Raw genomic sequence first — 24,749 nt, forward strand, 5'->3', positions numbered from 1 at the left:
TCTGTATGCTGATTAATTAATTTTTCACATTGTACAAAATGGTAGTTTAGTGAGATTTATTGCATAGATTGCATGTCATTATTACTATGTTGAGAACTTTATTGACTTATTCTGAAAGAAATGTCAAGTTGCAGCTAAGGTGTACACTTACTGAAATTCTGAACCATGTAAAGGTTTGTTTGTGTATTATTGCTGAAAGTTCTTTTGTGTTCTAGGTTGATACTGCCATCGCAGAAGAAACGCGAAAAGCTGTCAGTGAAGAGGAAGCAAAGGCCTCAGCAAAGGCAAATATAGCCCAGTCAATTGCTGATGATGCTCAAAAAGACTTAGATGAGGCATTGCCTGCTTTGGATGCAGCTTTAGCCAGCCTGAAGTCCCTGAACAAAAATGATGTGACAGAGGTGAACATCTTAGCACTTTTTCTTCCAATATGGCCTATGTATTTTATGGAGGTTTTAGGAATCATGTATCTGATCTTGTGAAGTTATTTGTTGTAATCCAAAAAGCGAATTGGTGAAAGAATTGGAGCTAATCTTTATACATTTTTACAAGCATTTATTTAGAAAGTTATACATTATGAGCAAGCTCATAATGTATAACCACAATTTCAGTACATCTATTTGCACTTGCACATGTGAATCCCTATTTAATGCCCAATGCCTGCACACATTTTATAATTAATATTAACATAGGATCGGGAGTAAGCCATTCAACCCCTCAGATTAGATTAGACTTACAGTGTGGAAACAGGCCCTTCGGCCCAACAAGTCCACACCGACCCGCCGAAGCGCAACCCACCCATACCCCTACATTTACCCCTTACCTAACACTACGGGCAATTTAGCATGGCCAATTCACCTGACCCGCACATCTTTGGACTGTGGGAGGAAACCGGAGCACCCGGAGGAAACCCACGCAGACACAGGGAGAACGTGCAAACTCCACACAGTCAGTCGCCTGAGTCGGGATTTGAACCCGGGTCTCTGGCGCTGTGAGGCAGCAGTGCTAACCACTGTGCCACCGTGCCGCCCACTACCATTCTAGATGCTCTACCATTCTAGATCATGTGTTATCAGTGATATCAATACTATTTTCCCATGCTATCCATATTCCTTGATGTTGTTCATATCTAGAAATAACTGGGTTTTCACAGCCCGCTTGAATAGAGAATTCCAAAGATTCAATTCTAAATAAAGAGATTTCTCCTCATTACAGTTAGAAATGGCTTGTCCCTTATTCTGAGACTGTGTCCCTTGATTATAGACTGCCCAAACAAGAGAACAAAATTCTTTCTGCATCTACAAATTCATGACATCTGAATGAGGTTTTGTTTAGAACGGTGTATTGAGAACCCAACGAGAGAACAGGTTATTTTACATCTAGTATAACAAAATGAGAAAGGGCTTATTAATAGTCTTGTTAGCATCCAGAGATTAAGTTTCTTGATCATCATTCATGCTGAGAAGAATTAAACCTATCCTAACCTGAGAAGTGTGTACCTTTTCAACATTGGTACATGAAAGTGCCTTATGATCAATTTGCATCAGATCAGCCCTTCCTTAAGTTTTCTGATCTCTTCGTACATTCCATGAGTTTGTATCTAATATTATGACAAAGGACTGAATTATCCAAGCCCTTTATGGACAGGCTCAAAGGCAGGATGGGTGAGGTTATGTGGAGTATTGAAACAAAAGATGTCAGAATAGAAGCCTGACACCTTCATGTCAGATCCAGATTTTCAAAGGGAAAACAGCATTATAGGTGGAGAACATGCCCTGTACAGTGAGAAAAATATTAAGACAATCAATTTGAAATCTATTTGAAAGTGCATAGGAACAAAATCTTTCGAACTTTGGCAGATACATAAAGGCGACAAATAAATGGGAGTTCACTGCTGATTCTGCTCAGTCCCTATTCAGTGAGCCATTGTGCCTTTGCCAGGAGAATGTTTCCTGAAGAAGGGCTCATGCCCGAAACGTCAATTCTCCTGCTCCTTGGATGCTGCCTGACTGCTGTGCTTTTCCAGCAATCCATTTTCAGCTCTGACCTCCAGCATCTGCAGTCCTCACTTTCTCCCAGGAGAATGGAGAAGCTGGGCAGATGATATCACTGTCAGGAGTGGCATGGGATGAGGTTATGGAGTAGGAATCCATGCTGGAAATTGACACTTGGATAAATTAAATGGGAAGGAAGTTACCCAAAATGGAAATAAACCGAGGATTGGGAAGATTTTGGCACATAGCAATGAAACTGATGTAAAAAGAAAACCATAGAATATGAAAGTAAACTAGTCAAAAGCTTGAAAAGAAACTATGAAAGCTTCGATGGTATGTACAAAGGAAATATTAGGCTAAGACAAATGTGGGCTCATTACAGGCAGAGTCAGCAAAATTTGAAATGAGAATGAAAAATTAAAGAAATTAGTATTAGTAAGAAGGATATATTGCCGAAATTAATGGAACTGAAGCATAAGTCCCCAGGACTTGATATTCTACATCTCAGACCAACATTCCCTGTAAGCTATGTGCATGCGTGTGTACCAGCAAAACAGAATGCACACTTGCCCCATGATTGTCTGCACACTGGACAGCTGCATCCAAATCCCCCTATATATAAGCAGCACATTCCTGATGAACATGTACAGCAACCCACGAATCCCTGGATTCTCTGTGTGCCAGAACAAAGCCCAGGCCTCTTGAATTCATTACTGGGCCTCCACTTCCAGCTCCAGACAAATTGTAAAAACTGGTGATCTTCAAAGCATGCTCTGGAAAGGGAAAGAAGCCAGATCACCAACACCTCCAGTCAGGGACTGTAGGAACAGGGTCACAGAATACTGAGTGAATTTACAGTCTTCTCAGCAGTGACAAGGAAGATCAGACACAGGGTCAGGGGAAAAGGCAGTCTTTCCAGAAGGCAGTAACAGATGACACAAGTAGCAAGTTACATCTCTCTTTCATATTTTAAAGCTTTGATTTCTTGTTAAGTTTAGAATATGTTCAAAAGTAAAGTGTCTGTGTCTTCAAAGAAAAATAATGAACATAAATCATGTTCAAAAGGGAATGTCTTTCCAAAGTTATCAAGACCAAAATACCATCTTCAACACATAAACAGAACATAAAAATTTGGTGAAATTTTCCCTTATCATGAAAAGGATGATCCTAAATGATGAAATTCCTCTTGATAATGTCACACTCGTAGTAAAGATGAATGCTTCATGCATTCTGAGCCAGACATTGATGATCATGTAGTGAAGTACATAGCAATTACTGACAGCTGATGAAGGGCTTATGCCCGAAACGTCGACTCTCCTGCTTCTCGGATGCTGACTGACCTGTGTTTTCCAGCACCACACTTTTCAACAATTATTGACAGCTGGCTCAGCAAGAATTACCCTTTGAATTTGTATCTGATTCGTTGTATAGTGACAATTCCTGGATGAATTGTGCAAATTACACTTCATATGTTAACAGTTTTTTTTTGAAGTAATGATAAATTATAAGAATGGGGAAGTTAAGTTGGAGCCTTAAAGGACTATGGTTAGGTCACAGCTGAAGTACTGTCTGCAGTTTGGCTCTTGCACTGGAGGGGATGCAAAGGAGATTCACCAAGATGTCGCCTGGGATGGAGCACTTTAGCTTTGTAGAGAGGTGTATAAGCTTGGGTTGTTTTGTTTGAAGTAGAGAAGATTGAGGAGGAAGCCTGTTAGAGTTGTATAAGATTGCAAAGGCATGAATAGAATGAATACAAAACAGCTATTTCTCTTATTTGAAGGGTCAATAATGGAGGGCATAATTTTAAGTAAAAGGTGGAGGTTTAGAGGGGATTTGAGGAAAAAAATATTTTACAAAGAGGGTGATGGGAACCTGGAATGTTGTGCCTAAGATAATAGGTAAGGCAGGAAGCCTCGCAACCTTTAAAAACTATTTAGATGAGCACTTGAAATGAGATAACCTAGTGCTAGAAGGTGGGACAGTGCAATTTTAGTGTAGCTTTTGTGGTACAGACTTGATGGGCCAAATGGTATCTTCTGTACAGTATGATTTTGTAGTCAGATAAGTTTCATTAAAATTCTGCCCAAGATGTTACCATCCAAAAGCAGTTATAAGATTAACCAATTAGAATTCGTACTGTATTCCAAAGAAAGCAAGCCAGATATGATTCTCATACTAGGAAGAAGGATAGCACATGATTAGTTGTATTTTCTACATTCATCACCATTCATTTGCCTAACCTTCTACCTTTTGATGAAGGGTCAAAGAGTCGTGGATCTCTGTATTGTTCAGCATTGATTATTTTACTTTGGTGTGTGTTGCTTCATCCTTCTTGATCAAAGACTTATTATTTAATATTGAGCTGTGAAGAAAGGCCACAGGATTGATATCATGACATTAATGTCAGTGCTACTTGCAACTCTTCCTCCTGATAATTTGATTCTGTCTTAAGAATCATGAAGAATTATGCTTTTTTCACACAACAAAGATGAACTGAATAGGTAATATATCTACAATACAGAGGAACCTCGATTATCTGAATGACATGGCTGGGAGTATTTTGTTTGGATAATCTGAAATTCGGATAATTGAATGCCAGATAATCAAGGTTCCTCTGTGCATGCTTTCTTACTGTTATCCTTCAAATTTGACAAACTGCTTCCGAGTCCTCACCAATTTGAAGTAGTATGTATGTACAACAAATCTGAGACGTGGGATTGTGGGGGGATTTTAACAAAGAATGTTGCGCTTAGATTTCTAAAGTGGATAGGTTAGGTGCTTTGCTCATAATTTTTAATGTTTTAATGAATTATTAAACTCTAAAAAGACATATTTGCATTTACTGCATGAAAAAGATACAAAAAAAGACTATGTCAATGCAGCACACCTTCTTGTGTATCTTTTTGAATATGCCTTTCCTGTTGTCATCCTCTTCAGGAGACCTAGGCTGTTAAATTACTCAGCTCTTACGATTAATGTGTCTCCCTGCACAATTGCAAATTCTAACCTAGTTTCTTATCTGTTTGACACATTGTATTCAACTTGTTGTATATTGTAAGATCTTTAATTAGACATGAAGAATCATATTTGTTATAAAGCACAGTTTCTCACATTAATTTTACAATAACAGAAACAAAGCAGTCAATGCATCATTATAGAATTAGTGACTGATATTTGAAACACCCTTTTGGGTATGTAATTATTTTATTAAATATATTACTGATAAGGTATGAGAAGTCTTGTTGCTATGCTTCAGAACAATTACTCAATTTGTGGCACTTTACCCGTATCATTCAAGTTATTTATTGTTCAGCATTCAAATGGCACATGGTTTAGATATTAATTTTTTATCACATAGATCTTGGATTTAATTCCAGTCCAGACTGATGGAATGAAAGTCATCCCTATCTGTCTATTGAAGTTACTCCCAAAAATGCTGTTGGGGAGGGAGTTCCAGGATTTTGACCCAGCTACACTGGAGGAACAGTGTTTTCCAAGTCATTTCAGTTCAGTGCAGGAATAGATTCTGTTATAAAACAGAGACTAAATGCAACCTTATTCAATGTGTTCTCAAAACTGCCACCTTGCAGATTGGAAAAATGTGATGGCAGAAGAGTCAGGCTTTAAGTTGCAGTTGAAGCAAATTATTAATTTGGAATGGATCAGCTCTATTTTGCAGTTAATATTGTTCAGAATATTGATACTGAAACTGCAAGCATTCCATTTCCCAACACCACATTCTTCATCTTGATGAAAACACCAATTAAAATTGAAAAGAAAATGCTGGAAATGCTCAGCAGGACATGAAGCATCACTGGAGAGAAACAGAATTTTCCGCACTCACCCAGAGCAGATAGAAGAGTGGGCAAGGAAACTTAACTGGGTTGTAGGCAAAAAGACAGTTTCCTGATGGTGTGTTAAACTTCTGTTATTACATTCTCAGAACTTTTCAGATGGATCAGTTTCGCAACCTTTGTTTTACATTTATTAGCATGTCATGCATACTCATTAATACCCCAGCCAGCTGGAATTAAGCTCAGGAGCACAATCATGTTAGCCAAAAGGAAGTAACATGTCTGTTCACAAATTGGAATGGAGATATAAGGCATGAATCTGATTGGGTAGATTGCTTCCTTTATCTCCAGTGAGTACAAAAACAGAAGTTGCTGGGAAAGCTCAGCAGATCTGGCAGCATCAGTGAAGAGAAATCAAAGTTAATGTTTTGGGTCTGGTAACCCTTCCTCAGAAGAGTTCTGTGAAAAGATCACTGGACCCGAAACATTAATTTTAATTTTTATTCATAGATGCTGCAAGACATGCTGAGCTTATCTAGCAACTTCTGTTTTTGTTTCTGATTTACAGCATCCACAGTTCCTTCAGTTTTTATCCAGTGAGTACAAAATATTCGGTTACTTGGTGACTTCATAGCCAACCAGTTTCATTGCACAAAAGCTTAGTGGTGAAGGATGAAGATTGTCCATGTTAATCAGCTCATGATAAGTTTCAGTCCTATGCAGTCCAGCTTGCTGATATGAAGCACATCCAGCTTTAAGGGTGAATCCTGACTAGGCTAACAAGCCTGCACAAGCAAGGGAACCGCACCGGCTGACACCAACAAACCTGACCAAGGCAGGCAAGAGGGGCTGAACTCAAAGGGGGTCACTTTCTGTACATGTGTCCTCTCCCATGCAAGTTTTTTTTGTGGAAAACTATCATATATACAGTGTATGTTCTTCTAGTTGTGCTGCAAGGTCATTATGCTGATGGTTTATGATCCTGCTAAGTGTTGTAGCTTCTGTAATGATTTAAGTGTGAATCCTGGCAGAGTTTGAGAGTGTGCCAATAGTGCTACATTTGTAGCTGCAATTAATTAACAGACATTGATACCACTTGAGATGTCTGCTGGAAGTACCTGGTACCCAACCTTCTGTTATTCAGCTGTGAGCAATATCAAACTTACAACGTTAATTCTCACATGTAGGAGCACTAAGCATTGAGTAAATAATGGTGTATAACCTGGCAAAGCAGAGCAGATCATTCGTCCTCTTGAGGTACAGAAGCCAGGCTCTCTTGAGCGACCCATTGGCACTGTCTTCCACAGACATGTTTGTGCAGACAGCCTTCATAATTTGAGATAGCCTCTTGTTATATTCCTGAGGAAAAGGAACTTCCCTTCTCTAATGGATCTCCTTAGGAGAAATTCGAGGGAGGCATAACTACAGGATGGTCTCTGACATCTCCAGGGGTGAGTTGAATGAAGAGCAAAGGTTGCGATGCTCCTGGGTTGCAGAGAGTGAAGTGCTATCTGGGGTGCCTTTAAATATAGCATCTGGATACTGGAGTACAGAAGGTTCCAGTGGGCTTCAGATCTTCCTGCTCACAAAATTTGGTAGTATACATGTGCGTATGTTCATAATGAGCTGAGAAAAACCCAATTAGGAAAATCTAACTCACTTCAAAGTGAAAGCTCCTCTTGCTTTTTGGATCTGACATGACACTTTAGATTTCCAATACAGTATATGCAGTATTTCTCTTTTGGAAAAAGAATGAAAATGTATTTTCAAAAGATTTGGTATGTGAAGATAATGTTACTTGTGTTATACAAACAGGTACGAGGCATGCAACGCCCTCCTGTCGGCGTGAAGTTGGTAATTGAAGCAGTCTGTATTATGAAGGGAATTAAGCCAAAGAAAGTCGCAGGAGAAAAACCAGGCACTAAAGTAGATGACTATTGGGAACCCGGAAAAGGACTTTTGCAAGACCCAGCCAAGTTCTTGGAGAGTTTGTTCAAATATGATAAGGTATTGTTTGTTGAGTCTGTTGACTTTATCTTGAACGTAATTTAACTGCAACCGGGAAAATGGAATGAGCCAACAGGAAATAATAAAGAAAATCGAATGGATGCAAGCTTTGAATCAGTAAGATGAAAATTAGTCCAATTTGGGTGTATCAAACTGACTCATACCAATGTCAGGCTCAGTTTATTCAGCACAGACCAGGATGCACTGAATCTTGGACATTGTACTCAGTGGAAACAATAGATGCCTTTGAGGAATAAAATACTTGTCTTGATTGTTGTGGTGTTTGGGAAGTCAATCCCTACCATTGTAATGGTGACTATATTTCCATTTTGTCCAGTAGTCAATGAATCCTTACTTTTTCACACTCTTGTCATGTAGTTGCATGTCTTAAGGAAATGATCATGAAACAAACTGTACCTCCAAATGCCTGAATTACATTACAACCCCAGGATTTAATGAGACTCACCAGTACTGGGATTATATGTTATAAAATCAGAAAGAATGTCCAAAGAATATATTTACAAGATTTATATAACCATTTAAAAGAAGACTTCGGTCTGAAATTCACCACATTATTACAGAATGGCCCATTGCATCTGTACTGGCTCTCCAAAGGAACAATTCACCTTATGCTATTCCCTATACTTCTTTCAGTAGCTCTGCACATTCTTCATTTTCAGACAATAAACCAAAATCCTCTTAAACATCACGATGGAACTTGCCTCCACCACATTCCCAGCATTGCATTCCAGATCCTAACTACTCACTTTTGCTTCTTTTGTCAAGTATATTGAATCTGCCCCTCTTGTTAGTAATCCTTCCACAAAACAGCATTTGCCTATACTCTGACCAGAGCCCTCATTAACTTTGTGTATCTCTATCAAATCTCTTCTAAATTTTGTCTTCTCTAAAGAAAACAGTCCCAACTTCTCCCAACAGTTTTAAATGAAATTCCTCATTCCTCAAACTATTTCATGAATCCTTTCTGCACTCTGTCTATTGCCTTGACAACTTTTCTAAAGTGTGATGTCTACAACTGGACACAATATTCCAACTGAAGCTGGGCAAATGTTCTGTATGCAAATTTGGCATACTGTTATGACATGCTCATATTAATAAAGCCTAGTGTTCTATAGCTTTATTAACTGATAGCTAAACCTGTCCAGCCACTCTACTATGAATTACGCAAACATTGATATCCCTCTGCTTCTGCATTCACCTCAGCCATGCTTTTTATATTTCATGCTGACAGAAGACTCAGTGGAGCCTCTCTTCTCTTCTCCCACACAGTATGTAATCAGCTCAACCTCCCCCATTCCTCCACCAGATTTCTTCCCTACCTGACTCCTCTCCATACACTACCAGCCTTTTTTCCTTAACAGCACTCCTGCTCACCCACTCAGCACTCATTCTTAGATACCCTTGAGAAGGTAATGGTGAGCTGCTTTCTTGAACAACAGTAGTTCATTTAGATTAGATTAGACTTACAGTGTGGAAACAGGCCCTTCGGCCCAACAAGTCCACACCGACCCGCCGAAGCGCAACCCACCCATACCCCTTACCTAACACTACGGGCAATTTAGCTTGGCCAATTCACCTGACCCGCACATCTTTGGACTGTGGGAGGAAACCGGAGCACCCGGAGGAAACCCACGCAGACACGGGGAGAACGTGCAAACTCCACACAGTCAGTCGCCTGAGTCGGGAATTGAACCCGGGTCTACAGGCGCTGTGAGGCAGCAGTGCTAACCACTGTGCCACCGTGCCGCCCACAATTAGGTAGGTAGACTCACAATTCCATTAGAGAAAGAGTTCCAGAGTTGTGACCCAGTGACACTGGAAGACCAACAATAGATTTCCAAGACAGGATGGTAACTAGCTTGGATGGCAACTTGCAGGTAGTGGTGTCCCCATATATCTGCTGCTCTGACGTGGTGATGGTTCTGGTTTGAAAAGTGCTGCCTAAGGAGTTCTGATGAACTTCTGCAGTGCACCTTGTAGATGGCACACATGGTGTTACTGAGCACCAGTGGTGGAGCGAGTAAAGGTTTGTGGATGCGGTGGCAAGCGAGCTGCTTTGCCCTGGATAGTAGCAAGCTTCTTGAGTATTGTTGGAGCTGAACCCTTCCAGATAGGTGAGGAGTATTCCATCACCTCCTTAACTTATTCAGTAGCTTGGTAAACAAGATGGCCTTGGGCAGGCCAAGGTATATCTGGTCTGGTACAAGTCTGAGTGGCTAAAATATTAAGTAAATTTTCTCACTGATTCCACCAGTGGCATAAAATAGCAGTGATGATTTCCTTAGAATGATCCAGTCTCATGATTGCTGATGACTGTCTCTTCTTTCATTTTTCAATTTTCTACCTCTTGGGTAAAGGATGCTGAAAAGCAATGATGCAAATGCAGCTGAAAATATCCTAAATGCTGACAGTAAGACCAGCTAGAGTAACTGTTCCAGGTCCTGCAATCATAAGTTTCCTCTCTTCTGCTGCTTCTGCTCCTCCAATTATAGTTTCTCTAGAATGGAAAATATAATTGTAGAAACTGGACCTGTGACCTCAAGAAAGTGATAATCTATGCTTAGAGAGAGCAGGAACTTCTGCTACCCCTCAGGCAGATTGTTTATGCCTGATTTTCCTTTTAAGAAATGAACAATGAGTTTTATTGACAGTTACACCAAGTAGTAACTATAATAATGGATCCGCCATGAACACATTAACTGATGAAGCTGGCTCAAAGGGCCAACTGGCTTACTCCTGCTCTTAGTTTCGAGTTTCTGTAAGTGATGCCTGCAACCTACATGCAGCTTCATGGATTACTGGTCAACTTTCAGTTCCAGATTTGTTTAAATGGCCAGCATTTCAGTGAAATGAAACAAAATTATTTTCCATGCCTTTATGAATTTGTTCATATATTTAGTCACAGGCAAACATTAATTCGTAATTCCTGTAGACTACAGAACATTCATGATTGGATTCATAGAGTCATAAAGTCCTACAGCACAGAGAAAGAGCTTTTGGCCCCAACTAGTCCGTGCTGACCAAATTGTCCAGCCATATTAACCCCATTTCCTTGCACTTGGCCCATGTCCTTCTAATCTTTTCCTATCCATATATTTGTCCAAATGCCTTTTAAAGTTTTAATGTACATACCTCTGCTAGAGGTTCATTCCATATGTGTACCACCCTCTATGTAAAAAAGTTGCCCCTCAGGTTCCCTTTGATTCTTTCCTCTCTAATCTTAAACTGATGCCCTCCAGTCCTCGATTCCCCAACCCTGGGAAAACAAACTGAGTGCATTTACCCTATCCATACCAGGCCAGGTGGTTGACTTAGTGGTAGATGAGCACTTTGGAGAGAGTGACCTTAATTCACTTAGCAATGGAAAGGGATAAGTACATGCCACAGTTATAGATGGGGAAATGGCAATTAGGCAAGACTTAGGAGGCATAGAATGGGGTAGCAAAATGCAGTCCATCAAAATGTGGAGCTGGTTTAAGGAACAGATATTGCATGTCCTTGATAGGTATGTCCCTGTAAGGCAGGGAGGAAGTGATAAGGTAAGAGAACTGTGGTTTACTAAAGAAATTGTATCTCTTGTTAAGTGAAAGAGGGAGGCTTATGTGATGTTGAGATGAGATAGTTCATATGAGGCGATGAAGAGTTACAGATTAGCTAGGAAGGATTTAAAGAGAGATCTAAGAAGAGCAAGGAGAGAACATGAACAGTCTTTAGCAGGTATAATAAAGGAGAACCCTAAAGCTTTCTATAGGTATGTGAGGAATGAAGGATGGCTAGGGTAGGAATAGGGCCAGTCAAAGACAGAAGTGGGAAGTTGTGTGTGGACCCTGTGCAGATCAGAGAGGTGCTAAATGAATATTTCTCATCTGTTTTCACTCAGGAAAAGGAGAATATTGCAGAGGAGAAGACTGAGATACGGTCTATTAGCCTAGAAAGGATTGATGTTAGTAAGGAAGAGGTGTGAAAGTAGATAAGACCCCTGAGCCGGATGGTATTTATCCGAGGATTCTCTGGGAAGCTAGGGAGGAGATAGCAGAGTCTTTGGCCTTGATCTTTGAGTCATCATTGTCTGCAGGTTTAGAACCAGAGGACTGAAGGGTGCAAATGTTGTGCCTTTGTTCAAGAAGGGCAGTAGAGGTACCCATGTAATTATAGACCAGTGAGCCTTATGTCTGTTGTAGGAAAAGTCTTGGAAAGGATTATAAGAGAGAGAATTGGTAGTCAACCAGCAAGCAACAATTTGATTGGAGATAGTCAACATGGTTTCGTCAAGGGCAGGTCATGTCTCATAAACCTCATTGAGTTTTTTGAGAAACCATGTGGAACCTGAAGTCCATGTACACCACGTCAACTGCCCTACCCTCATCCACATGCTTGGTTTTTGGAGAAAATGTGGAGGCATGGGATTGAGGGTGATTTCGCAGCTTGGATTAGAAACTGGATTTAATAGAGACATACAAGATGATCAGAGGATTAGATAGGGTGGATAGTGAGAGCCTTTTCCTAGAGTGATGATATTGGCTTGTACGAGGGAAGATAACTGCAAATTGAGGGGTGATAGATTTAAGACAGATGTCAGAAACAGATTCTTTACTCAGAGAGTGGTAAGGGCATGGAATGCCCTGCCTGCCTATGTAGATAACTCAGCCATGTTAGGGGCATTTAAACAGTCTTTGGATAAGCGTATGGATCATGATGGGATTGTCTGGGGGGATGGGCTTAGATTAGTTCACAGGTCAGCACAACATTGAGGGCTGAAGGGCTTGTTCTGTGCTGTATTGTTCAATGTTCTATGTTCTATACCTCTCATGATCTTATATACTTCTATAAGATCCCTCCTCATTCTCCTATGCTCGAAAAAAAAATGTCTGAGTTTGTCCAACCTCTCCCTTTAACTCAGATCATTGAATCCTGGCAACATCCTTGTAAATTTCTTCTGCACTCTTACCAGTTTAATAACATTCTTCCTTTAGCAAGGTGACCAAAACTGAACACAATCCTCCAAGCGTGGTCTCACCAACATTCTGCACAACTTCAAGATAACTTCCTAATTCTGTACTCAGTGGCCTGATTGATGAAGGCCAATGTGCCAAAAACCTTCTTCACTGCCCTGATAACCTGTGACTCCACTTTCAGAGAACCATGCACCTGAACTCCAAGGTCCCTCTGTTCCACTACACCCCTTAAGGCCCTACCAGTTGCCATGAAACTCCTGCCTTGGTTTGACTTTCCAAAATGTAAGATCTCACATTTATCTGTATTAAACTCCATTTGCCATTTCTCAGCTCACTTCCGTAGCTGATCAAGGTGCTGCTACAAATTCTAATAACCTTCCTCGCTGTCCATGATACCATCTATTTTAGTGTCACCTGCAAACTTACTGACCATGCCTTGGACATTCTCATCCAAATCATTGATTTTGATAGTAAACAGTAATAGGCCTAGCATCAACCCCTGAGGCATTTCACTGGTCACAGGCCTCCAGTCCGACAAGCATCCTTCCTCTATTATCTTCTGCTACCTACCATCAAACCTTGTGTATCCAATTTGCCAGTTCTGCCTGGATTCCATGCAATCTAACCTTCCACAGGAGTCTACCAAGTGGAACCTTATCAAAGGCCTTACTGAAATCCATATGTCTATCTCCTGCCCTTGTCAACCTTCCTGGTCAGTTGATCAAAGAACTCTAACAAGTTTGTGAGCTATGATCTCCCAATGCAATGTGTGACATTTGGTTTTGGAAAAGTTAGAGAAACAAATCAATACAAAATTACAGATCTTTTCTGAAACTGCAGCTGTTTGTGCTTTTCCTTCGTGGTATTTTCCTCATTCTGAATAAATTTATTTTTTTGGGTGATACAGTCAAGTCATAATAATTGGTCAGTTCTCCTAACTTAATCAAATTGTTTGAAATTATCAGCTTGGTGAAAACCAAAGGTTGGGAAATCACTGTGAATATTAACAACAAGTGTAGAACATGTTCTTATGATCATCCTATGTCATTTTAATATAGGCGTTAACCTGTTTAGTTTAAATGGGCTACCATATAATTTAAACTAGCAGATTAAGCTAGCCAGGGGTCGGGGCATGTGGCTCAGTGGTTAGCAATGCAGCCTCACAGCACGAGAGGCCCAGGTTCATTTCTAGCCTCAGATGACTGAGTATGTATGTATGTTCTCCCCATGGTAAAATGAGTTTCCAACAGGTTTCTTTCCACAGTCCAAATATGTGAGAGCTAGAGTTGATTAGCTATAGGGAAATGCAGGGTTACAGGGATGGGTTGGCTGGATTTGGGTGAAATCCTCTTCTGAGGGCTGAGTGGACTTGTTGGGCCAAATGGCCTGCTTCCAAACTGTAGGGATTCTATGATTGAGGGATGATGTAATAATGTATCATTGCTTACCTGCTAATTACAGAAGTTTCCAGTCTATAGTCTGATTTCAGTTTTATTTTTCTGTACCCTCACCAACAGCCGTGTCTCTTGCTGATGTATATTTGCACAGCATTGGCTGTTCATATGTGAATTTAAAATTCTCATCCTTGTTTTCCGATCCCGCTGTAGCCTTTCACTTTTTACCACCCCACAACCCTCCAACTATCCACATTCTCAATGCTGCCACCTCTTTTAGCCCTACAACCCTCTAGCATATATTAGCTTCCGATTCAGATGTTTTGCACCTTCTTGATTTTTAATTTCTTTCATTTTCTGAGAATAATTAAGAAACTTGCAGCTCTGCTTTCAGCTGCCTGCTGGTCCTAAGCTCCAGAATTCACTCCCGAAACCTCTGCACTATTTTTGTAATATTCTATAATGTAGAATACATAAATAATGTCACGTAAGACTCACTGCAAACAGTCAATGGGAGCCAATACGATTGAGCTCCTGGCTTAAGTTAACCCCAACATGATTTTATATCTCCTTGTATGAAGTTCTTGGAAAGTTTGACAAGGACTAATTGGTAATAGTTAAGTGTTTTACTTAGAACAAAAATGGAATCATATATACAAAATATAAAAAGCAAGTGAACAATAAAGATAAAGCTCACCTTTCAGGACTCAGTCATATTCTGGTATTAAAATAATTATTTCACAAGTTCTCTTTCAAAAAATGTGAGTTTGGACTCAACTTTATAGTGGAAGATGTTGCTGCTGATCAGCGTATGCTAATCTATTTAGGTAGCTCTTATGTTAGATAGGTTAGCTCCATTGGCTGGACAATTGGTTTACAGCGTATGGTAATGTTAATAGAGTTGGTTCAATTCCCACAACAGCTGAGGTTATCACACAAGGCCCTCTTTCCCAACCCTTCCCCTTGCCTCTCACTTTCTAATGAAAGAGTTCCACTAAGTCTATGGTGAGTTCATCTTTTACTTAAAGATGCCAAACTAATGCAACTAGTTATTGTGTAACTACTTAGGAATCCTTGTATCTCACCAGGACAACATTCCTGATTCTGTAATCAAATCAATCCAACCATACATTGACAATGAGGACTTCATGCCTGCTGCTATTGCCAAGGTTTCAAAAGCCTGTACTTCTATTTGCCAGTGGGTTCGGGCCATGCACAAGTACCACTTCATCGCCAAAGCTGTGGAACCTAAGAGGGTATGTACTTATATTTGTTAATACGTGACTTTTAAAGCTGGACTCTAAATTTTTCAGGCAGACTTAATCATAGGCTGACAATAGATAAACACTTGTATTCCTGCATCTTTTTCCAAGCTACCATCAGTTCTGAAGTTGGGACACTGAACCTAAAGCATTAACTGTGATTTCTCTCCACATATGATGCCAGACCTGCTAATATTTTCTAGCAATTTCTATTTTTGAAATAGTTTGAGCAGTGTGTTAACTTGCTGAGTTACCAGTGAATGATATGCAGTGAATTTTCTGAATACTTTTGCCTTAGTAATGAGTCTCCTTGATAAGGGGACCAATTTGTTCTCGGTTTTTTTTCTTTATTCATTCATGGGATGACAGTGCCACTGGCTAGGTAGCATTTATTGCCCATCTCTAATTGCCCAGATGACAGTTGAGAGTCAACCACATTGCTGTGGATCTGGAGTCACATGTAGGCCAGACCAGGTAAAGCTGGCAGACTTCCTTCCCTAAAGGACATTAGTGAACTAGATGGGTTTTTCTAACAATTGACAATGTCATCATGAGATTTTTAATTCCAGATATTTATTGAATTCAAATTCCACCATCTGCTGGGTTCACAGAACCTTATCTGGATTGCTGGATTAACAGTCCAGCGATTATACCACTCGGCCATCAACTCACCTTGTATGTAATTACAACTGAACAATAATTTGTCTGTTAAATAGTTGTTACACTGAAGTGATGTAACAAAATGAAAAGTCAGTTTGTGTATGAGTATTGATTTGTGACTTTTTTTTATTATCCATGTAGTATATGAAGGATTTAGACCAGATAAATTGCAATATTTCAACAATACATGAGCTGTATATTTTATGAAATATTTGTGCAATTCTAAAGCACAGTATTTACTGGTAATAGACTAACAAATGATTCATTTATTTCTTGTTACACAGCAAGCTCTCCGTGAAGCTCAGGAAGATCTGGATATAACTCAGAAGATTCTAGAAGAAGCGAAGAACCGTCTGGAAGATGTGGAACTTGGAATAGCTGCTCTTGAAGCAAAATACTTAGACTGTATAACAAAGAAAGAAGAGCTAGAAAATAAATGTGAACAATGTGAGCAGAGATTAATCAGAGCCGATAAGGTAATAAGCATATGCATTTCCATTTTGCACGTACTGCTGGTAAACCGAAAGCTTAACAGTTTTTCAAATTCTTCAGAATGTAATCTTATTGGATGTTTTTTGGAAACCCACGCAGACACAGGGAGAATGTGCAAGCTCCACACAGTCAGTCGCCTGAGGCGGGAACTGAACCCAGGTCTCTGGCAGTGTGAGGCAGCAGTGCTAACTACTGTGCCACCATGCCTCATTGTAAAATGTAATCTTAGCCAACTGCAACATTTTAATTCTTCAGCAGTAAATGATAAATAATGATAATAACTGTAGACGTATGGTAAGAATGGGAAGAGAAAACATTCACTGGAATCTATTCACACTATGGACTTCATTTCTTATCCATTTGGTATTGATTTTTCATGATGTCATTGGATCCTTTTAAACTGTTTCTTGACCAATCAAGACCTCTTTGCAGCCATCTGACAACACTGGATTTGTGAAGACCAGATTGCATTTGTGGTGCAGTCCAAACAATGACTCACATTGATGAGGGGTGTCAGCTGATTAAATTTGAAGGTGGGGTTAGAAACCTCTATCTTGCAACTGACAAGGCTATTGCTTGGTTCTATGATTATGTGTATGCTAAATAAATAAAATGAATTCTAAGCAGTACAATATTATCAATCTACCCAATCATTACAAAGCATTTCTAGACATAGCCTCACTTCCTGCACCTGTATTATTTCTCTTGGAGTCTTCAAGACATATCTGCAGGGTGGCATTATCCAAAGACATGACAAAAGGTTTCTCATGTACATTGATGACATCCAGTTCTTCTGCATTACCTCGTCCAACATCTCTTTTTACTGGTATCAGACTGTTTCCCAACATCATTAAACATTTCAAAGACCAAAGCTATTGCCTTAGCTCCGAGAACAAACTTACAATTTTATTTTTCGTCTTAAGTGGAACCAGATCACACTGAACTTCATATTGAGCTCAACTTCCTATATCTCACAATCATAAAAACCACCTAGATCCATCTCTATAACAACACCTTTCAAAGCATCTATCTCATGGCACTGTTGTTATCTTCAGAATTTAAGGTAATTCTTGGATCTTTATTCTGCTTGAAATATAAAATTACTGTTAGCCAAAGTTATACCCCTTTTATTTCTAAACCCAGAAATCCATCTTGTTTTCACCTCTTTACCAGAACTAAATAGGATCAGAAGAACTAGGAGCAGCAGAAGGCCATTTGGCCCCTCAATCTATATTATTACAGTGGATTCTGTTTATGTTCTTAACTCTACTTTGCTGTTTCCCTCCCATAACCCCTGACACCCCTATATATCAAAACTCTAACTCAACTTGAATATATCCAATGTCTAATCCACGCCAGCTTTTAAAAAAAAGAATTACAAACACTGTTGGCCCACTAAGATAAGAAATTTCTTCTTGTCTCCATCTTACATAGGAGATGGCTCAGTTTCAGACAGTATCTTATGTGAGAATTGAGTCATTTTCAAACCGTATCTTATGTGAGAAATGACTCATTTTCAGACAGTATCTTATGTGAGAAATGAGTCATTTTCAGACAGTATCTTATGTGAGAAATGACTCCGTTTCAGAAAGTAATTATAGAAGTGACTCATTTTCAAAGAGTTTCCACTGTTTTGGATTCCTCCATGAAGGCAAATGTCCTCTCAACATCGACCCTTTCAGAATCTTGTATTTTTCACCAACCTGCTCAAAATTTCCATCGAAGATAATCCCTTCATTCCACGAAAATGTCTAGTCAGTCTCCCTAAACTGCCTCTAATGTAAATATATCCCTGATTAAATAAGACCAAAACTGATCATAGTACTCCAGATGTGGTCTCACCACTGCTGTGTAAAGTTGTAGCAAGACCTCCCTACTTTTACAAAAATATAATACTGCAGATGTTGGAAATGTGCAATAAACACAGCAAATGCCAGAAATAATCAGCAGGTCAGGCATCATCAGTGGAGAGAAGAATAGAGTTAATAGGTGAAATGTTTGGCTCTTACTGGTGGTGAGCAGAAGCAAAATTTAATTAGGTGGTTTGATGCTGTCCTTGAACCACACTCTGTACCCATTTCTGCTGGAAGTTAGTTCTGAGCAGGAAGATCAATAGTTGACGTTCCCACCAGACAAGCAATTGATGCCCTTAAGTGGCCAATTAATGACCACAAAGGGCTTCATCCCACCATGGCTGGTATTAATCCATTTGAAATGGGCTGGTCACCATACAGCATGCATGTTATGTAAAGCCATGCAGACAGCTTCACTGCTATATCTTTCAAACAAAGTCACTCATTGCTTGTTCAAGGGACTGGACATTCAAAAGGAAGTAGCCAGCTTCTATCCTTGCTATTGACCCTGCTCATCCTTGTCTTCCTCACTCCCAAATTAGTCACCTATAGCTTGGGTTTCTGATCAATCCCTGAACTTTGTTTTCTTGAAGCTGCAATAACTTTTGATGCATAGGAGAAGGAGTAAACCATTCAGCCTATCAAGTTCTCAAATCTGCTCTAGATCATAGCTGATCAGCTACCTCAATGCCATTTCCCAGCACTAGCTCCCTATCACTTGATATCATCAGTATTAGAATTCCACTGATTTCTGTGCATACTCATTGACCAAGTCCATGCCACTTCTGAGGTAGAAAATTTGAAAGTTTCATTCCCATCTGAGTGAAGAAATTCCTCCTCATCCAAGTCCCAAACGGTTTGCCCTTTATTCTGAGAATACAGACCCAATCTCCTCAATCTTTGTCATAGATAGTACCACCAACTGAGAAATCAGTTCTGCTGAGACCCCTTTGCACTCCTGCATGGAAAGTATATCGCCCCTTGGGTATGGGAACCAAAACTGCGCACAATACTTCAGTTGTGGTCTCATCAAGGCTCCACATAGAGGTAGCATGACTAGTTTATTCATGTACTCAAATCCATGATTCCATTGGTCTCCATAATTGCTTACTGCACCTGTAGATTAGCTTTCAGTGACTTATGAACAAGGATCCTTTTCAACATCAACACTTCTCAAACCCCTACCATGTAAGAAAAACTCTTCATTTCCATTCCTACTTGTAAAGTTGAAAGATCATACTCATCCATATTGTATTCCATCTGCCACATTCTCACCTACTGCCTCAGTCTGACCAAATCCTCTATACACACACACACACACACACACACACAAACACCACACCCCACACCCCCCCCCCCCACAAATTTAAGTGATGTGGTCCCCATATATAAACCTTTGCAAAAGGTTGTGAACAGTTGGTGCCCAAGCTTTGATCTTTGTAGTACCTAGCTATGTCCTGAGAATGACTCATTTATATAAATTTCAATTCTGTTTTATTTGACGTAACAAAACCTCAATTATATCAGCACATCACTCACCAGTCCATGTGCTCTTAATTTTTGCTCCTCAGCTCATGCATTGAACTTTATCAAAATCTATTCAAGAACCAAAAATATACCAAATCCACTGGTTCTGCCTTATCCACTCTCCAAGTAATACCTCAAAAAAACTCAGTATGTTTTTCAAGCATGATTTCCCTTTAATAGATACATGTTGTCTCTGTCCATTCAGATTGTTATCTTCTAAGTTGTTCCCATCCCTAGGCATTGCCTGATTGACTTTTTTTATCGGCCCTTCTGGTCAAAATACAGAACAGCTCTCTCAATGGCATGCCAGTCAGTAAGTGGCAAGATACTTCAACAAGAGTTTTCCCAAGCTTTTCGATTGGACTTCTCTCTCTAGTAAGATCACCTCTCACTCTTCAATGAGTATAAGCCCATCTGCTAAATCTTCCCTTGTAAGCTAACAAGTTAATTCCAAGAATCACCCTAGTGAACTCTCTCTGTGTCTCTAATGCAAAAATATCACTCCTGAAATAAGGAGACCAAAACAGTTATATAGAGACTTCTCTACTTTTATATTCTGTTCCCGTTGTACGAAAGGCCAGCTTCCATTGTCTTCCTCATTTCTTGCTGTATCTGCATGTTGACATTTGTCAGATGAGGATGCCCAGGTCCCCCTGTAACACAGAACAACACATATTTAAATAATATTCAGCATTCCTATTTTTTTTCAGCAAATTGGACTTTTTTTGTCTACCATTACATTCCAAATTTTTGCTTACTCACTTAACTTCTCTGTACCCTTCATTTTTCTGTATCCTCCACCCAGCCTACTTTTCTACTTAATTTCACACATCATCAACAAATGTGGCTATAATCCACCTGACCCATTTATCCTGATTCTCTATTTCCTGTTAGCCAGTTCTCTGTCCATTCTAATATATTCTCACCCTCGCTTAAACAGAAATATTGGCTCCTGCTTCTTCAGTTCTAGAATGTCACCTGTAAGCAGCTGCTCTATAGTCACTAATTGACTAATTTAACGAAAATCAGAGTGAGTGACTTTGCACCACACAGCAAGTCTGACAGTAAGGCCTGCAGAAAGATCAGAATGTTTGTGATCTGTATCTGAGCTGAGAAAAGTTAGAAATCTACTAGATTTTGACTGAGTGAAAGGCAGAAGGGTGGGAACAAGAACAAAAAGTAGGGGTTCTGATAGGATAGAGGAAATATGTTTTGGTAGGGTATGACTTGCAAGCTCCTGAATAGCTGTCATTTGCAGTAAAGGAAATAAGAAGAATAAACAAATCCAAAATGCCTCAGAAGCCTCTGTCTGTCTTGTATGCCATCTGGCAGTAAAGATTTATCTGCTCAACAGCTGGCCAACTACTGATATCATATCCGACTTTTAAATTTGGCAGGACATATGGGAAATCCATTCTTCCAGATTTCTCAACTTCAAACCAGATTGCCTCACCCCCAACTCCCTCCCTCCTTCTGAGCTAATATCCAACTCAGTAACTTGCAAATAATTCTTCATAATTAATCAGGATACGCAAGGCTGAAAATGACTAATATTGACCTTAGAAAGTGATTAATGCTTAATTTAAACAATTATTGTAGACAGGGCAGAGGAATGTCAGATGAATGTGTGAAGCAGTCACTCATTCACCAATATTACCAATAATCATTTCTAATGAATCTTTGCAATTTAATTAAAAGTAAAGAAAAACAATCAATGCTCAGATTCATTTTTTCCTGTTGCTTTTGGAATTTGTATAAAAATATAAAAAGAAGTATTGTCAGTTATTTAAAATTTTGTGGTTAGTTACTTATGAGGATAGAGTGAATAAAGAGTGGAACTGGATAAAGCACAACAGGTCAAGCAGCATCAGAGGAAGGGGGAGTCAAAGGTTCAGGTCAAAACCTTTCATCCGGACTGGAGGAGGGGAAGGGGGCTGCAAAATAAATAGAGGGAGGGGATTGGGTGGGATAGCTATAGGTGGATGGAGGTGGCTGAGATTGATCAATGGGAAGGAAAACGGACAGGTCAAGTCAGATTAAGGGAGCAGGTGGAGAAGAAGGGCTGGGCCTCAGATGAGATGGGGGGTGTGGGGAGATTTGGAAGCTGGTGAATTCTATGTTAAGGTCATATGGTTGTACGCTCCCAAGGCGAAGGCGAGATGTTCTTCCTTCAGGACAATTTGTTATTCTGGAGCATAAATTTCTTTTTTAAAGTTATCCCTTTCCTTCTATTTGGTTTTCCACAGCTATTAAATGGGCTGTCTGATGAGAAAATCCGCTGGCAAGAAACTATCCAGAACCTGAACCATATGATAAATAATGTAGCGGGGGATGTGCTAATCGCAGGAGGGTATGTGGCTTACCTGGGTCCTTTCACGGTGAGTAATACAAAACCATTCTTTAAACAAAGCTTGTGTGTTACCTCAAGTTACTCCAACCCAGCATACTGCACAGAGCATGTTGCTCATTCATTGTGATGTCTTGAACCATTGGGACATCACAGGAGCTCTTCTCCTATTCACACTGTGTGTAGTTTAAACAGCATTAATTTTCAATTTCAAAACCTGTTTGAAGAAAATCACCTTACCATGGGTACACAGATAAGCAGATGCTCACTTGTAATTCAGGAGGAGTGGAAGTGAAAATGGCTTTTATACTTCATTTTTGAGCACACAAGTTCATTTCATTTGAGATTCTAATAGATTTGGCAGAACAAAAGTTGATAAACCATCCATCAAGTTTTAAGAGTTACTGAAGAAATGCAGTTACACAGCTTAAGAACTCCCAGTGTAAGATAGTTATTCCAACCCATTTGAGTTTACTTTGTTATTATCATATTGCTATTTATTTTTTAATATGTCCTAAATTAACTTTTAGGGAGAATACCGTGCAGCAATGAATGAAGAATGGCTGAAAGAGTTTGCTACACTTGGTCTTCCGCACACAAAGGAATCCAATCTGATTTCAACATTAGGTGATGCTGTAAAGATACGATCCTGGCAGGTAAATTATTTTCATTCATTTTAATATGACAACAGTTTGATCAATTGCAAATCCCAGAGGGGAAAGTTTATTATAAACTTGGTGAATTTACCTAGATATATGCAACAACTAATTTGTACAGAGTGAGATCCCACACAGGCCTATGAGATAATGGTGTTGGTTAGGACTAAATGTTGACCAGGATACTGTATTTAAATACCTCTATGTCAGGATCTACATATATTTTCTGCTACCATATTAGCATTGGGTATTTTGTAATCAAATCGCTTGGAGGAATCTGACAACAGAAAGAAATATGTAAATTGGATAAATAATCAGCTGGAGATTGATGTACTCAAGATGAGGGAAAGTTTTAAGGTTGCATTGAGAATAGTTTGTTTACAGTAAAGTTTTATTTCTTGAATTTTTGTTTTAGGAGTACGTTGATTGGTGTTTTATCTCCATCCCCTCCTTTTCGACAATTCTTGTTATCTTCTTGTAATGTTGAAGCCTATCCTCAAACTCTGTTTCTTGTTCATATAACAATAGGGACCACAATCTGCATACCAAAATTGCTTTGGTGAGCAAATGCACCTGATGTCATAAGTGTTCTAACATGGGAAGTGAAGGTGGCTATTCAACACTTTGAACTTATTAAGCCATCAGTTGGATTATGGCTGATCTGTACCTCAACTTCAATTTACTAAAAAATATTTTGTGCTTGAAAATTTCAATTGCCCCAGCATTGATAGTCTTTTGGGACAGAATTCAAGATTTCCACAACCTATACATGAAAAGAAAATTGCTTCCGACTTACACTCCTGAATGGCCCAACTTCATTTTTACAATATGCCTTCACATTCTTGATTTAAGTGCTATTTATTACAATATCTTCTGTTTCACAGATTGCAGGTCTTCCCAAAGATGCATTGTCAGTGGAGAATGGAGTAATTACACAGTATACTCAACGGTGGCCCCTATTTATTGATCCACAAGGTCAAGCAAATAAATGGATAAAAAATTTGGTAGGTGTCAATAATAAAACCATGTGAGAAACCTTATAGAAAACCCTGACTTTTCACACACTGTGGTAAAGAGTAGTTAGCCTGGCACCCATGAAGTGTAATGTATGAAACAACTTACAGTACAATTTGCACCTGAGTTTACTGTGACATTGGGAGCAGCCCCAGCTGACTATAGATCCTCAGCATTTAAGGGCAATGTGCTTGCGAATTTCTGCAATCCATTGAAAGTGCTGATGCTCACTGCCAGTTGCATCAACTTAGAATACCGTCTTTTCAAAGTTTGATGTGACTTACTAGTGTCTCAGTTGGTAATGTGTAGCCTTGTGCAAAGTTTAATCTTACAAATAGGAAGGCACATGATTCAGTTCTTCGTCTTTGGCTTCCCTGTTGGGTTCCAGTATTGGTTTCATGATCCCTTAACTGAGGAGTAAACAATTCACCAACTGCCCTTCTTTTATTCACAATGTAGCATTCTCTGCTGGAATTTATTCTGAGCTAGCTACAATGAACTGCCTGCACTCATAAGTGAAAAATGACAACTTTGCAGATGTACAGTACCAAAGGGAAGGTGATACTTGTGTAACTGAACCCACTTTGGGGCAATACGACCGGGAGCAAATTGAGAAGGATGTATTAGAAAAGTATGTCCTATTTATCGCCTGTAAAACTAAACTTTTCATAGCCTGGCAGAATCTGTAGATGTTGAAACAGAGTTATTGTTAAAACATTTTAACTTATGATGAAAAGTCACAGACATTTGAGGAGATTTTATGGAGTTATAAG

At 39.4% G+C, this 24,749-nt stretch overlaps 1 protein-coding gene across 1 annotated transcript in view; it reads left to right on the forward strand.

The window, feature by feature from the left end:
* The window catches only part of dnah1 (dynein, axonemal, heavy chain 1), a 437,548-nt gene that overhangs the window by 289,936 nt on the left and 122,863 nt on the right, over positions 1 to 24,749 (forward strand). Inside the window, exons 53-59 of the mRNA XM_060835044.1 lie at positions 216 to 401; positions 7,604 to 7,795; positions 15,254 to 15,421; positions 16,372 to 16,563; positions 22,206 to 22,337; positions 22,837 to 22,962; positions 23,847 to 23,966. Coding sequence (XP_060691027.1) covers positions 216 to 401; positions 7,604 to 7,795; positions 15,254 to 15,421; positions 16,372 to 16,563; positions 22,206 to 22,337; positions 22,837 to 22,962; positions 23,847 to 23,966 — 1,116 coding nt within the window. The remainder of the gene's footprint in view (positions 1 to 215; positions 402 to 7,603; positions 7,796 to 15,253; positions 15,422 to 16,371; positions 16,564 to 22,205; positions 22,338 to 22,836; positions 22,963 to 23,846; positions 23,967 to 24,749) is intronic.

This window comes from Hemiscyllium ocellatum, chromosome 14 (assembly GCF_020745735.1).
Source record: "Hemiscyllium ocellatum isolate sHemOce1 chromosome 14, sHemOce1.pat.X.cur, whole genome shotgun sequence".
Taxonomy (NCBI): Eukaryota; Metazoa; Chordata; class Chondrichthyes; order Orectolobiformes; family Hemiscylliidae; genus Hemiscyllium; species Hemiscyllium ocellatum.